Source organism: Hyaena hyaena, unplaced genomic scaffold (genome assembly GCF_003009895.1).
Source record: "Hyaena hyaena isolate Hyena2069 unplaced genomic scaffold, ASM300989v1 scaffold_296, whole genome shotgun sequence".
Classification (NCBI taxonomy): Eukaryota; Metazoa; Chordata; class Mammalia; order Carnivora; family Hyaenidae; genus Hyaena; species Hyaena hyaena.
Window position 1 is genome coordinate 42,483 of NW_024080931.1, and position 15,428 is coordinate 57,910.

At 52.3% G+C, this 15,428-nt stretch overlaps 1 protein-coding gene across 4 annotated transcripts in view; it reads right to left on the reverse strand.

Moving 5' to 3' along the window:
• The window catches only part of CATSPERD (cation channel sperm associated auxiliary subunit delta), a 41,354-nt gene that overhangs the window by 14,016 nt on the left and 11,910 nt on the right, over positions 1-15,428 (reverse strand). For 2 of the 4 annotated variants that reach the window (XM_039247480.1, XM_039247478.1), the window contains exons 8-15: positions 14,614-14,697; positions 12,791-12,941; positions 11,878-11,973; positions 8,963-9,045; positions 7,252-7,428; positions 4,296-4,409; positions 3,643-3,732; positions 2,847-2,905 (exon numbers count right to left, since the gene is read on the reverse strand). In XM_039247480.1, the coding sequence (XP_039103411.1) occupies positions 2,847-2,905; positions 3,643-3,732; positions 4,296-4,409; positions 7,252-7,428; positions 8,963-9,045; positions 11,878-11,973; positions 12,791-12,941; positions 14,614-14,697 (854 nt within the window). The remainder of the gene's footprint in view (positions 1-2,846; positions 2,906-3,642; positions 3,733-4,295; positions 4,410-7,251; positions 7,429-8,962; positions 9,046-11,877; positions 11,974-12,790; positions 12,942-14,613; positions 14,698-15,428) is intronic. The other 2 variants (XM_039247479.1, XM_039247481.1) reach the window with 2 other exon arrangements.

Consider the following 15,428-nt stretch of genomic DNA (forward strand, 5'->3'; position numbering starts at 1 on the left):
TCTCTCTCCTAGAAATAAATAAAACATTAAAAAAAAAAAAGAAATACAATATCATCTTAGTTTCAGGTGTCCAATATAGTTATTTAATGTTTGTGTACATTGCAAACCAATCATCACGGTTAAGTCTAGTTACCGTCTGCCACCATACAAAGTTAATACAATGTTATCGACTGTACTCCCCAGCCATACAATACATCCCCACCACTTCTTTATTTTATAACTGGTAGTCTGTACCTCTTGATGCCCTTCACCTTGGCGCCCTCTCCTCTGGCAGCCATCAGCTTTTTCTCTGCATCCTTGAGCCTGGTTTTGTTTTGTTTGTCCACTTATTTGTTTTTTAGATTCCACATGTAAGTGAGATCACAGTATTTCTCTTTCCCTGATGGACTTATTCCACTTGGCCTAATGCCCTAAAGGTCCATCCATGTTGCCATAAATGGCAAGATTTCATTCCTTTCAAGGCTGAGTCATATTTCATTGTAGGTATGTATGTGTGTGTATATCTGTTTGTCTGTCTATCTATCTATTTACACATCCTCATCTTCTTCATCCATTCTCCTAGAGATGGAATCTTAGATTGCGTCCATAATTTGGCTATTGTAAGTGATGCCGCAAGAAACAAAGTGGTGCGTGCATTTTTTCAAATTAGTGTTTTTGTTTTCTTCAAATACTCAGAAGCGGAATTGTTGGATTGCATGGAGGGCCTATGTTTAATTTTCTGAGGAGCCTCCGTACGATTCTCCGGAGTGGCAGCACCAGTTTGCGTTCCCGCCAACTGTGTGAGAAGGTTTCCCTTTCTCCGCGTCCTCGCCAACCCTTGTCATTTCTTGGGTTGTTGACTGTAGCCTCTGTGACGGGTGTGAGGTGGTGTCTCATTCTGGTTGCGACCTGCATTTCCCTGATGATGAGCAACGTGCAGCATCTTTTCACGTGTCTGTTGCGCATCCGGAGGTCTTCTCTGAAAAAGCGTGTGTGCAGATCTTCTGCCCATGTTTTCATCGGGTTCTCATCACTGTTATTGAGTTCTGGGGGTTCTTTACATGTTTTGGATTTCAGCATCTTCTCCCAGTCAGCGGGCTGCCTTTTCATTTTGCGGACGGCTTCCTTTGCTGTGCAGGAGTTTTGAGTTCGATGAAGCCCTTCCCCTCGTTCTTTCCTAAGTATCCACACTTGTCATTTTCTGTTCCTACTGTTTATTTCAATTCTCCCTTCCTTCGTCAGGGTTGCGGGGTCTCACTTCGTGTGCTGGTCTTTTGAACAACCAGGTTTGTGTATCTTTTTGACTTTATCCTGTCTTTTTGCTGTTTAGTACATTTCAGATCGCATCATGTTTAATCCCCTTTTTGTCTGGTTCCCCTGGTTATTTAAGTTAAATAGTTACTTCATGCCTCTTTAGTCTATTTTTCCCCCTAAAATAAAAATGCTCAGGGTACCAATTTTCCTCTGCATATATTTCAGCTGTAGGGTTCTAAGATTCAAAGGTTATTTATAAAAGTATCTCTTAATTTCCAAGAAAAGGGGCTTTTTGTCATTGGTTTTGTTTTTCTGGCCATTCAGTTCTAGTTTTGTTGGATTATGGTCTGAGCACGTGGTCTGAAAATCTCTACCGGGAGATCCGATTGATTTTTTTTAATTGCCAAGTGCATAAAAATTGATTTAAAAAATGTTTTTAATGTTTTTTTTTAAATTTTTTAATGCTTTATTTATTTCTAGGAGAGAGAGAGAGACAGCGTGAGCAGGGGAGGGTCAGAGAGAGAGGGAGTCACAGACTCTGAAATAGGCTCCAGGCTCTGAGCTGGCAGTCGGCACAGAGCCCGACGCGGGGCTCGAACCCATGAACCGCGAGATCATGACCTAAGTGAAAATCGGACGCTTAACCGACTAAGCCACCCAGGCGCCCCTTTAATGTTTATTTTTGAGAGAGAGAGAGAGAATGGGGGAGGGGCTGAGAGAGAGGGAGACACGGAATCCGAAGCAGCTCCAGGCTCTGAGCTGTCAGCACAGAGCCCGACGCGGGGCTCGAACCCATGAACCGCGAGATCATGACCTAAGTGAAAATCGGACGCTTAACCGACTAAGCCACCCAGGCGCCCCTTTAATGTTTATTTTTGAGAGAGAGAGAGAGAATGGGGGAGGGGCTGAGAGAGAGGGAGACACGGAATCCGAAGCAGCTCCAGGCTCTGAGCTGTCAGCACAGAGCCCGACGCGGGGCTTGAACTCAGGAACCGTGAGATCATGACCTGAGCCGAAGTCGGATGCTTCACCGACTGAGCCCCCCAGGCGCCCCTAGAATACTTTAGTTCTAAGGTCTTAGCAAATTTCAATTCTATGATATGGTGATAGAAAATTCCATATCTAGAATTAAAGCATGTTGAAATGTATATTTTAGGGACCCCGGTGAGTGGGCTCACGCAGGAAGTGTCCTTCTGTGTCTTGTCACCGCGCACAGTGTCCTCAGGGTCTGTCCAGGTGGTGGCAGGTGGCCGGACGTCCTTCCTTCCTGCGGCCGGGTCGCATCCCAGCGCGTGGATGGCCCACACCCTCTCCCTCCACCCGGCCGTCTGTGGACACGGGGTTGCTTCCACTGCTATAAACACGGGTGTGCACATATCTGTTCGAGCCCCTGAGTTCCATTCTTCCGGGTGTAGACCCAGAAGCGGGGTTGCCGGGCCGCGTGGCAAGCCTATGTTTAATTTTTTGAGGAACCACCATTTAGAAGGTGTTGCCGATTTTTCTGGCCTTCCTGTCCTTGGAGGGAAGGAGTCTGGATCTCGGCCCCACGTTCCCAAATCATGTGCAGGGAGCCCCATATGCAGGGCCGCCCGCCCACCTAGGCCACCGTGTACCTGGAGGTGAAGTTGGGGTCGGCTGTGCCCCAGTGGTGCTGCTGCCTCAGGGAAATGTTCTGTGGAACCGAGAGAACAAACATGGTGATGGTGAGTGGGGGCTAGGGGGTGGGGGGCACAGAGGCAGGACCCAGCGTTGGGAGGAGGAGCCTGGAAACGTCCAGCCGCCTCCTGGTTCTAATGATACCACCGAGAGCGGCTTCTGGAAGCTCATGGAAATGACCAGCCCCAAGCTCCTTCACTTCCTGGCTGTCTTTGTCTGGGGGACCCAGAGTGAGGGGTGACTTTTTCCCCTCTTCTTTAGGACGTGGTGGCCAGAACCACTCCAAAGATCCCCTGGTGGCTGACTGATCCTGGGTCAGGCCCCCCTCCTGTGGAATCCGCCCACCCCCACTCTGGGCTGCTGGGGTCAAGTGCAAACCCCGTGGTGTGACCGTGAGGCCTGGCTCCGTCCTGAGGAGCGCCCCGGCCTCCTATTTGGCCAGGCCCCTCCTGGTCCTCCTATTTCACCTCCGTCCTGATGCCTCAGTTTACCCAGCTACCTGGATTTCCCTGGGGCTCTGTTAGGCTCTCTGCCGCCTCCCTGTGCTCCTCCCCTGGGCTGCCTGCCTGCAGGGGGGGGAGGGGGAGGAGCAGGGCTGTGTCCTCTCCAGATGCTTTAGGGCCTTCTCCAGCCATCGGCAAGGAAGGGAAGGAGGAAGTTCAGGCTGAGGGACACCTCCAGGCAGGGTCCTGGCTGGGCCCCGCCAAGGCTGTGCCCTTCCCTGCACTGACCTGGGGCAGGGGCGCAGCTCACCAGCCTGTGCTTGGTATTTCCGTCGTAGGTGTAGCCATCCTCATAGATGATGACCTGCAGCCCCAGGGAGTGGGGGTTGCTCACCATTGCCTGGGGGGGGGGGCGGGGAGGAGACGCTTGCAATTTACTGGGGCTGGGAGGCACAAAGGGGTGCCACTGGGGTCTCACCCACAGGGGACCCCGTGCCCCTTCACACTGAAACCCGGGCCTGCTGTGCAAAGGCAGATGCCCCCTATCCCCCTACCCCCCCCCCCCGCCTCATCTACCCCCAACTGTGGCTTAGAGCTGCGGGACCCAGACCCGTCCCTGCTGGTGGGGACCCTGGAGGAGCCCAAGGTAAGAGCTGGGGTCAGCCTGGCCTCCCCTGGCTGGACTCTCCGCGCCCCCCCCCGCATGGCCTTACAGTAATCTCTCCCCCCCACCCCTCGCCGCCGCCTCGTTTTCAGCTTGATGACTTGTACCCAAGAGTCCTGGCTTGGCCACTTGGGTTTCAGGCCTGGGGACACCCGCTGTCCCTCAGCACCTCCTGCTCTGTTTCTACAGAGTCTCACGAGTGAGGGCCCTCCTGGGGGGGGGGTGGAGATTGCGGGGCCCGCGACGCTGGGGGAACGCCCGGCCCAGAAGCACCTGATGGCGTCAGGAGGTGGCCTTACCAGCGGGACAGGCGACGTGCCGGGCCGTGATATCATGAGCGCCGTCAGCTCCAGGTTGCTGTTCATGTCGATGATGTACATCTTGTTGTCAAATTCTCCCTGTAGAAGCTCGACCTGGGCGGAAACGCCGTGCAAATCAGTCCGTCAAATCAGATTCGCAGAAGGGGCCGCAGGCAGGTGGGAGGCCAGCGATGGTCTCCCCTAGGGATGGAACCTTCCCGTCTTTCCCGCACGCGGCCCTTCCCCGCTGGGTCCGGCAGCCCCCAGAAGAGGCTCCCGTCCGCCCCACTGCAGACCCTCCTCTTTCCAGAAGTCTCCCCACCGCCCCCCACGCCTGACTTGTGCCATAATTATCTCTTGGCCAAGTGCGCACCCCTAGGTGATATAACGCAGTCCTGCCCATTTTCAGACGTTGTTCTAAGTCCCTTTCAAGCCTTCGTCCCTTCCGCGTATTTCCATTCATCTCTGAAGCCCCCAGGCTGCTGGAGCCATGGATTCCCACCGTCTAGATTTCCCAGCGCAGGTGGGTGTGGGCCGAGGGGCCTCTCAGGTTTGGGTTACTACACTTTGGCTCATTGTCTGAAACCGGGTGATTCATCTTCTCTGCCCGATTGTCCCGGCTCTCATCCAGGTGATTTTTGGGGTTTTGTTTTTGTTTTTAAGTTATGTTTTTAAGCCCAACATGGGGCTCAAACTCATGACCTGGAGGGTCGCGTGCTTTTCCGACTGAGCCAGCCAGGTGCCCCATCACCCGTGGATTTTGGCTATGCTGGGTAGTTGCTGTTTGGGGTGGGGCTTTGTTGGGGGGGGCAGGATCTGGGAAAACTACTTGCTAATGGCACAGCCCTTTTCCCCAGAAGAGTTTGAGGGAGCGCATTTCCCCAAAGGCCTTTCTGTTGCTTGCTCGCTCTTTCTCCACTTTCCCAGACATGTGATTCCAAGGGCCCACAAGAAGATCTCCATGGCTGGGGGTTGATATTTTACTGTGGCAAGTAAAGAAAAGAAGAAAAAAACCCAGAACACTCCCATCTATTAGCACCATCATTTCATAAGAGGATATTTTCATACATCGATATACTTAGTATAAGGAATATCTCCCTTTTTTGTTTCCCATTATCGCTAAATGCCATGGATCCAAAGGCCATTTGGAAATGGACACCCCTGGGGCGCCTGGGTGGCTCAGCTGGTTAAGCATCCGACTTCAGCTCAGGTCATGATCTCACGGTTCGTGGGTTCGAGCTCCACGTTGGGCTCTGTGCTGACAGCTCAGAGCCTTGAGTCTGCTTAGGATTCTGTCTCCCTCTCTGTCTGTCCCTCCTCCACTCACACTCTGTCCTGTCTCTCTCTCTCAAAAATAAAATAAACATTAACAAATTTTATATAAAAAAAAAAGAAATAGAAAATTGGGAAAAAGAGAAGAATGGCATTCTCCAGCACTTCTGACCGTGTGATTGCCAGGGTCTGGCGGAGATGGATTTTAGAGGGAACTGGACAATTCTGTCCCGGGGCTGGTCCCTCTTCCCGAGGGTAAGCTCACTTTCCTTTGGCAGCTGCCCCTCTCCACATCCCTGGGCAGGTGGCCCGGTGGACGGCGCTCACTGCGGTCCCCAGCAGTGGGCTCTGATCGGCTCCCCCCAGCCATGTGATTGCTCCGGGAATGGGCTGGTTGTCCCCTCTGAGCCTAAGGGACGCAGAGACGTGGCTGGGGTTTCCCTTGGCTTCTGCAGTACCCTGATGTGAGACCCTCTCTCTCGCTCCCGGGATACTGCATGAGGATGCAGGCCCGTGGCAGCCGCCTCGCTGCCGGGGTAGGAGAGCCTCTCAGGGACTTTCAGGACGAAGCCTGGAGCTGCCAGGCGGGCCCAGTTACCAGATCAGGCCTCACCTGAAGTCCACCCGCCCCCAGACCTTCTGGCTGCACGAGTCAACAGTTGTGTGTGCGGCTTAAGCCCCTTTGATCCGGACTTTCCGTTATTCACAGAACAGTGAATCAGAATTGACCGTGCTTCCCTGTTTCTACAAGTTCCGCCTTCTCTGACCCCTGTGGCTTCTGGAAACCTCAGGCCCAACCAAACCTTCCGGTCCAGAGCTCTCCAGGGAAGACTCTGCACAACCTTGATGGCGCATCTGACTGCTCGAGAGCGAGAACAGCCCAGGAAAGCACATCACCTGCTCCAGGCTCTTCCAGACCCTCGCGAGGGTTGGCTGGCTTCTTGTTGCAAAGAGCATCTACTGTGTTTCTATCTGAAATGAGGGGCGTGAAGCTGTACAGGGTGAGGGTGCCAGCCCTGGGGGCGGTGACGGCGGGGTGCTGGATTTAGTCGCTCACGTGAAATTCAAGTGTAACTGGGCGTTGCCCAGTTTATCCGGCAGCCTTCCTCAGGGCCCTCCTGTGCAGCCTGGTGACAAATGCCCACCTCTGGGTCTGCGGGATTAGTCTTTTGTATTTATTTGTTTAATGTTTATTTATTATTATTTACTTTGAGCGGGGGAGGGGCAGGGAGCCAGAGAGAGAAAGAGGGGGGACTGGAGGGGGAATCCCATGTGGGTTGTGCTGCCAGGAAGGAGCCGGAGGCGAGGCTCCATCCCAGGAACCGCAAGATCGTGGGCTGAGTTGAAATGAAGAGTCAGAGGCTTAAGTGACTGAGCCACCCAGGCACCCTGAGATTTGCCTTTTTTAGAAAGATTGCCCGCCCGGAGGGGGGCCTGGGGGGCTCAGTCAGTTAAGTGTCCGACTTCGGCTCAGGTCATGATCTCACGGTTCGTGGGTTTGAGCCCCGCGTTGGGCTCTGTGCTGACAGCTCAGAGCCTGGAGGTGCTTCAGATTCTGTGTCTCAGTCTCTGTCTTGCCCCTTCCTCACTCATTTTCTCTCTCTCTCTCTCTCTCAAAAAAAAAATATAAACATTAAAAAAAAGGGTACCTGGAACATCGATTTAAACAGTTATGATCACATACTTTGCAAAGGTCAACGTGGAGTTTGGGATCCATGAGAATTGCCTGAATATTCAAAGGGCACTTCTGGAAATCAAAGGCTGGAAACTTCGCATCGGGGAGCGGGGTCAATATTTCCAGCCTCCCCACATCATTGAACATCAGGGCTGCCTCTTGGGACCAGATGTTTTGGCCTGAAAACTAAGAGAAGAGCGATTTCAGAGCTCCAGTCATTCTAAGTCTTTTTTGATGTACATTTTATCTTATGATTCAGGTTTAAATTTAGAGGGAAGACCAAATAAACAAAGTCATCAGCGCACTTCGTGGAGATAACCTACTCCAGCTTCATTCATTCCTTGGTGGTTAATGATGGAAACTCCATATTTCCTCATCAGAGAGGATACACGGGAAATAATTCTAGACTTATCCACAGGTCTTGGAATGTTCTGGAAAGTCAGACAAAAGCTGCAGACCGTCCCCCAGAAAACGCCCTGGTCGTCAAGAATGGCAGCGTGATGGGGCGCCAGGTGGCTCCGTCGGTTAAGCGTCTGACTCTGTGTCAACTCTTGGTTTCTGGTCTCACAGTTGGTGAGTTCGGGCTCCGTGTCAGGCTCTGCGCGGAGCCCGCTGGGGATTCTCTCTCTCTCTCTTCCTCTCTTTCCCTCTCTGCTCCTCCTATGTTCCCTCTGTCTCTCAAAAATAAATAAACTTAAAAAAAAAAAAAAAAAGAATGTCAGGGTGGAGGCTTCGAAGATGATCCTGGTGTTTCCTTTCTGGCTCAGTTGCTAACGGAGTCATCGGCCCTTAGGAAAGAGAAATCTGGAATTCAGTTTTTCCTCCCTTGTAAAAGTTGGATGATATTATCTCCTGCCTGGGGTTTTGTGAGGGTGAAATAAAATCAGACAGGCATGGCATAGAAGGTGGTGTGAAATAACCCTGGCGTCACCACTTCTGGTCTCTGTGCCTCAGTTTTTCCGTCTGTCCAATGGGGGCAATACAGGGTTCTACTTCTTTTTCTTTTTCTTTAAGTTTATTTGTTTATTTCTTTTCTAGTTATCTCTGCCCCCAAGGTGGGGCTCCACCTCACGACCCCGTGATCAAGAGTCGCATGGTCCACCAACTGAGCGTCCCAGGCACCTCTGAGCTGCTGCTGCTTAAGATGACGGTCGGGGTTAAATGAGGTAAACAAGGAAACTGCTTAGACCAGCACTTCCGGTATTCTGAGTGCTCCGTAAGTTTTAGCTGCTGTGGCCACAATTTTATTTTACTTTATTAAAAAAGTTTTCTTTTATGTTTTTATTTCTGAGAGAGAGAGAGACAGTGTGAGCAGGGGAGGGTCAGAGAGAGAGGGAGACACAGAATACAAAACAGGCTCCAGGCTCTGAGCTGTCAGCACAGAGCCCGACGCGGGGCTCAAACCTATGAACCATGAGATCATGACCTGAGCCAAAGTCGGATGCCCAACCGACTGAGCCACCCAGGTGCCCCTGCGGCCACAATTTTAACAATTAGTAAAAATCACCATGAATATTCAAAATGTTCAATGTTAAATTAAATTTAATAATTCCATGTTAGTTAAAATTAGTATCAAGCTATTGCCACTGTTATTAAAATACCAGTACTATTTTAATAACTAGAGTAATTCCTAGCCTTCAGGAAATAGGCTCCGAAGTTTGAGGATGAGGCCGTATTTCCTCACCGGCAGGGTAATAACAGTACTTTGATTTTTACCTACTTTGACTAGATGGCTCGGCAGGATTCCAAGGCTGCCATAATACAAATTGTTCTCTTGAGTTAAAACTGCCAGCTCGTTCTGATCTAGGAAAAACCAAATGAGACAGAACAAAATTGAAATGAGGGCTGTTCCGGTGGATAAAACTGTAACAGATATTTAAAAAGTTCAAAAAAAATGACTCCAGATTCCATCATACAGACCAGGGGTCAGCAGACTTCTGTGAAAGACCAGATGGTGATGTTTTCTGCTTTGCCGGTCAGGTGATGTGTTACAAGTTTTCAACTCTGTGGAAGCAGCTACTGGCCACGTGTAAGTGGATGGGCCTGATTGTGTTCCGATACTTTATTTTTTTTAAGTTTGAGAGAGAGAGAGAGAAGTGAGCAGGCGGATGGGCAGGGCGAGAGGGAGACAGAGAATCCCAAGCAGGCTCTGAGCCATCAGGGCTTGAACTCACGAAACGCGAGATCGTGACCCGAGCAGAAGCTGAGAGTCGGATGCTTAACTGAGGGAGCCAATAAAGCTTTATTTACAAAAACCAGCAGTGGGCCACATCTGGCCCTCGGGCTCTGGTTTGCTGAGCCCCGACTTGGGTAACCCCGGTTACATGTTTTAGTACACATTTGTGCTGGGAGTCTGCTCCACGTGGCATCGGATTCCGGAACCCAAGTTTTTTAAGAACAAAACTTGTTTTCTTCCATGTGCATGCAGCGTGCCCCAGTGAACCAGGACCTACTTATCTGGTCCCCCACGGTGGACCTGGGGGCTGTTCTGGTCTTTTACAGACACAAAGTTCCAAGAAACACAGGACATCGCTGAAAGATTTTGTGAAAGGGTCAACATGACCGAAATCTATTTTTATTCTTTAAAAAGAAAAGAGAAGCTTTCAGAAAAACTGAGGCTTAAGCTGAACCTTGGGGGAAAGCATCTGATGTAGAAAACGGAGGTGTGCTGGGGCGCCTGGGTGGCTCAGTCAGTTGAGCGGCTCAGGTCATGATCTCACAGTTTGTGAGTTCGAGCCCCACGCTGCAGCTCGGAGCCTGGAGCTGCTTGGGATCCTGTGTCTCCCTCTCTCCCTGCCCCTCCCCCACTCGCGCTCTGTCTCTGTCTCTCAAAAATAAATAAACGTAAAGAAAAGTAGAGGTGTGTTTGCAGAGCAAGGAGTGAATGAATGTGCTGAGTGAGGGTTTCTCAGCCTTGGCTCTAGTGAGGTTAGGGACCAGATCCTTCTTGGTGATGGTTTGCGGAGGGGTGCGTCCTGGGCACCGTAGGATGTTAAGCAGTATCCCTGGCCTCTACCCAGTAGATACTGGGAGCATGCCCCCCTTCCCCCATGAGACAACCACAGATGTCCCCAGACACCGCCAAGTGTCCCCAGGTTGAGGAAATGGGGAGGAGCTGGCCTTACACCAGGTATAAGGTTTCAGGTATGCGCGATGGTCTAGAACTCTCTCAGGAGTACGTTCTAGAGCTCTGCTGGGCATCGTGCCTGTGGTTAATACTGCACTGGGCACTTCCCAGGTTGTTAAGAGGCGGGTCTCTCGTGGTGCATTCTCCCCACAATGACATAGAAGATGAGTGTAAGGGGAAAGGCAGGCGGCAGAATGGCTCACTCTGTAACAGGACAGCATTTATACGCGAGCAGACAGCCTGGAGAAGAAATGCTGCCTGTTCTCGCCAGATCCATATTTAATTCCTGTGAGTCTTTCAACCGACGGTCTTTCACTCCAGATTCCTAACCGGGGTTACCTCCAGGAAGCTGGAGAGGGGCCTGGGTTTGGGAAGCTCGGGCAAGGGACTTTAATCGTGTTTGTAACGTTAGGAAGAAAAATTTCTTTAAGGACCGTGCGCCACGGGTTAATGATAAGGAAATGCTGTGTCGTAGATTTCTATAATCATAAGTTAATTTTAAACAGATATAGGGACATATATAGTAGGATGTAATGCAGTGATCAGCAAACAGAGGAAATAGTGACTTAAAACTCAAGAGACTCCCCCTCCCCCGAGTTTATCCCACTATTTGCCTCAAAGTTTCCAACTTTGAGAAGAAGAATTACTTGGGTGAATGTCACCTTTTAAGACAGCACCAGGACAGCAATTTGGTGGCTAAAGAAATCCTAGGGATGCCATCTGGTAGGGGTTGAAACGTGTCCCCTCCAAAAAAGATAGATTGGGGTCCTAACCCCCAGGACCTCAGCAGGTGACTGTATTTGGGGATCACGTCTTTCCAGAAGTGATCAAGTTCAAATGAGGTCATCAGGGTGGGTCCTAATTCAGTATGACTGGTGTCCTTATAAAAAGGGGAAATACAAGGGGTGGCCGGGGGGCTCTGTCGGTTAAGCGTCAGACTTCAGCTCAGGTCATGATCTCTCGGTTTGTGGGGTCAAGACCCACATCGGACTCTGTGCTGACAGCCTGGAGCCTGGAGCCTGTTTCGGATTCTGCATCTCCCCCTCTCTTTGCCCTTCCCTCCTCCTCAAAAAAACATTAAAAAAACTTTTTTTAAAAGGGGAAACATGGACGTGGGGACATGCCCAGAAGGGGGCACAGCGTGCGGACATAGGGGACGATGGTTTTCAAGCCAGAGAGATGGGCCTGGGGCAGATCCTGTCCTGGAGCCTAAGCAGGGAGCATAGGCCGGCTGACGCGTTGATGTCAGACCTCAGGCCTCCAGGACCGCCCCCCTGCCCCCTTCCCCCGATTCGTGGGTATTGATGGCAGCGGCCTTAGGAAACGAGTGCCCAGCGAACATTCCATCGTGGTGAAAAGGCGCGATGGCTTGTGCCGGGAGCTGTTCCCAAACGTGCGATGATCACGTTGGGGTTTGGTTGGGGTGGACCGGATCTAGCAGGGTGGGTGGCGAACTGAGCCCCGAACAGGGCGCCTTCTAGAAAGCTGCCCGTAGGCTGGCCACGCACTGGCAGCGATGCTGTGGATGGTGATGCTGGCCTCGGACACAGAGGAGTACAAGACATAGGGTTCTTCATTCACGTGTACAGTGTCGACGAACTGACCTGTGGGACAAGGGGCGGGTCATGAGGAAGGGGCCTCCGCCGCCTGCCCACCCCCAGCCCTTGGTGAGCAACCCAAGTGACAGAATGCCCTGGGGGGCAGACAGAAACGCCATCGGCTCAGAGTTCAGGGGAAATGTGTCCCTCGCTGCTGGAGGCGTGAATGCCTTGGAATTTTACGATACAGGGAGCATGGGTGAGGAGTAAGAGCTTCCCTTCTGGAATGAGCTCTCTAAATGGACCAGTCAGCCCTGAGCCCTTTCCTTGCGCTGCAGGGGTGGGAAGGGGATTGGGTGTTGGGGGGAGGGGGGTCGGCGGACAGTGTTCAGGCGGCCTGACTGGTTCTGTGAAGTGGGCTGCGATTGTAGGTGCACCTGCAGCCACATTGGTGCCCAGGGGTCCCTGACAGTATGCCTCCCCCGGGGTGGGGCTGCCTTCTGCTCCTTGTCTCCTTCGTGCTGGCTGGTGGGCAGGGGCTCGCGTGGCCTGGGCACTGCAGGGACCTCAGTGTGTCATTTCCCGATTTCTCTCCCTCCAGGGGAAGCCCTGAGCCGCGTCCCAGAGTCGTGGACCTGTGGTCCCTGAATGGAAGACCAGGGCTGTCCTAGATGATGGGGGGGGGAACTTTCAGAACCTGCCCACGTGGCCCTAAAGACTGGAGGAGGCAGGAAATGGCGTGGGGTGGGGTGCTGGACTCAGTGAGGACCTCGGCGCGGGAAGGGTTGCCCCCAGTCTGCTCATGCCTGTGGGGAGAAACCCCGCCGCGCTCTCCTCACCCGAGGGGACACCGAGGGCGGCCCCACGCCTGGGCCTCGCTCACCCGCGTTTCCAGAAACCAACAGGCTCCTCTCAAACCACAAGATCAGCATGCCCTTCTGGCCGGGGGTGATGAGGATGTCAAGGGTCCCGTTGTAGTCAAAGGGGAGCCCCAAACTGCGGTTCAGGGGGTGTTCTGAGTAGCTGAACATAGCCTGCGAGAAAGAGAGCCCTGAATCCGGGGCGACAGGGGCAATCGCTGGGTCAGCAGTGACGCCCCGAACAGCTATTCCTGCCACAGGGCACTCCGGGCGGAGGCCGAGGGGCCCTGCCCTCTCGGCCTGGGCTGCCAGGGACTCAGGGCGGGAGGGCTGGTGCACGGGCCCCAGAGCCCCCCCCATGGAGGACCCAGGGGCCGGGCCGGCTGCCCCCGCTGAGCCTGTGAGCGCCCATCGCAGGCCCGACCCAGGCCCCCCAGGTAATATGACGGCTGGCTCTGGTCCCCTGTCCTCAGGCGGGCTGCCGGTGGTAGAGGAGATAACTAGGGCAACACGGCAAACACGAAGGAGGTCAGCCTGGAGGAGGTGAGGCCGGAGAAAGCAGAGAAAGCGCAGAGCCCCCCGCCGCCCCTCCTCATGCTGAGGGCTGCTGGGTCAGGTGAGAGGCTCCGCTCACTGCGGAGGGAGCCCCACCCAGACCCAAGGCTCCAGCAGTTTCAGGCACTCAGGGGCCAGGGGGCGGGGAGGCCAGGAGCGGAAAAGCACTGAGCACTGAGCACAATGTACTGAGTACCAGGCAGAGACATGTGCCCTGCTGGTTTCCTCTCTCTCCTTAAGGAGGCCTTGGCCAAGGTACCTCAACAGACTTCAGCCCGACTATAGGCAGAGGAATGCAGATGTGCAGGGAGCAAGCCCCCCAGGCGTGGACGGCCGCCAGCCACACCCTCTGGGACTCGGGGTAGGTGGTAACCATGAGGATACGCACTCACCCCGGGGAGATACATGGTCCAGGGAACTTATGCTAATGAGGGCACCTGTGTGGGGACAGGACCACGCAGGGGTCAGGGGGTGAGGGGCTTTCAGCCATGGAGGTCAGCCCAAATTCTGGAAGCTTCCTGACGGCAGGGCTCCCCTGAACTCCAGAGCTGTATGTCCCACTTACACTATCTGAAATGCCTGGGTACTGACTGTACCTAACCTTTTTCTGACTTAATTTTTTTTTCTTCAAATGCACTTTACATGGACCGACTCCTCTCCTTCACTTCGCCTTATTCTAAAGGATCTCTGTGAGGTCACAGGTTTCATATCCCGGTGTTCTGAACACACATGAAAATAATCGTTAGAGAATAGTTCAACATGAAATATCTAAGATGCTCTTTTGCGCAGTCAGTGATGCACACACCTTGTATTTTATCCCCAGTGCTCAGCATAGTGCTTAGCATCTCCTAGACACCACTTACATATTGCCAAATGCATGACTGAATGGACAAATGAATGCAGGGGAGATGGGTGGTGGGAGTGTGAGTGGGTAGGTGGGTATATGGATGTATAGGTAGGTGAATGGATGGATGAATGGCCAACTAGGTAGGTGGACAGGTGGGTAGATGAGTGGATGGATAAGTAGGTAAGTGGATGGATGGGTGTGTACATGGATGGATGGATGGATGGATGGATGGATGGATGGATGGATAAGTAGGTAGGATAGGTGGATTAGTGGGTGAGGGTAGATGGAAGGATGGATGGATAGTTAGGTAGATGAATGAATGGACAGGTAAATGAAAAGCTAGATGGATTTCAGAGATGAAAATCCAAGTGTGTAAGTTTTAACAAAAACCTGGCTTGGGGCAAAGGTCCCTTAAGTCTTTCTTCCCAGCCCAAAGCTACTCACCTTCCCTTGATCAATGAGAAGCAGCCCAGCCTGTGACAAGGAGTGAAAGTAGAAGACCCCACCCAAAGACCCGACTAGTTCTGCCTACGAAACAAAGAAAAACATACCAAGTATGAAGAAATCATTAACATGTCTTTGATTTGAACTCCAGATTACCTAATTAGCTAACATGAAGGAAAGTCTATTTTGTTCTGGTCTATTTCCCCTCTGAGGAAATGTAGCATGTAGGACAGAACCTTGAATGAAGGCAGCCCTGTTTGGGGGTGTTGGAGGAAGTGGTGTGACCCAGACGCTAGATGCTTGCCAAGGGTCCTCACCTAGGGCGAGTGGGGCAGCACAGCTGGGTGCCTCCAGACATCTCCAGGTAAGAGAGAAAGACTTGTTTTATGTAAGCCTCATTAATGTAAGTCATTAAGGGGAAATTTTCTAATACAGACAGATCCATGGACTGAATCGTGCCCCCCAGCCCCTCCAAATTCCTATGTTAAAGTCCTTGGAGGTGAGGCCTCGGGGAGGTAATTAGGTTTAGATTAGGTCATAAGAGTGGAGCCCCAACGATGGGGTTAACATCCTTGTAAGAAGAGACACCAGAGTGTTCTCGCTTCTCCGTGTGAGGATACAGTAAGAAGACAGCCATCTGTGAGCCAGGAAGAGAGCCCTCACCAAGGGATGAATCCACCAGTGTCTGGATCTCAGACTTCCCAGCCTCTAGAACTATGAGAAATAAATGTCTGTTGCTTGAGTCACCCAGTCTGTGGGGTCTGTTGTGGTGGCCCAGGCTGATCAAGACAGACAGTTCATCCATCCCAACTGGC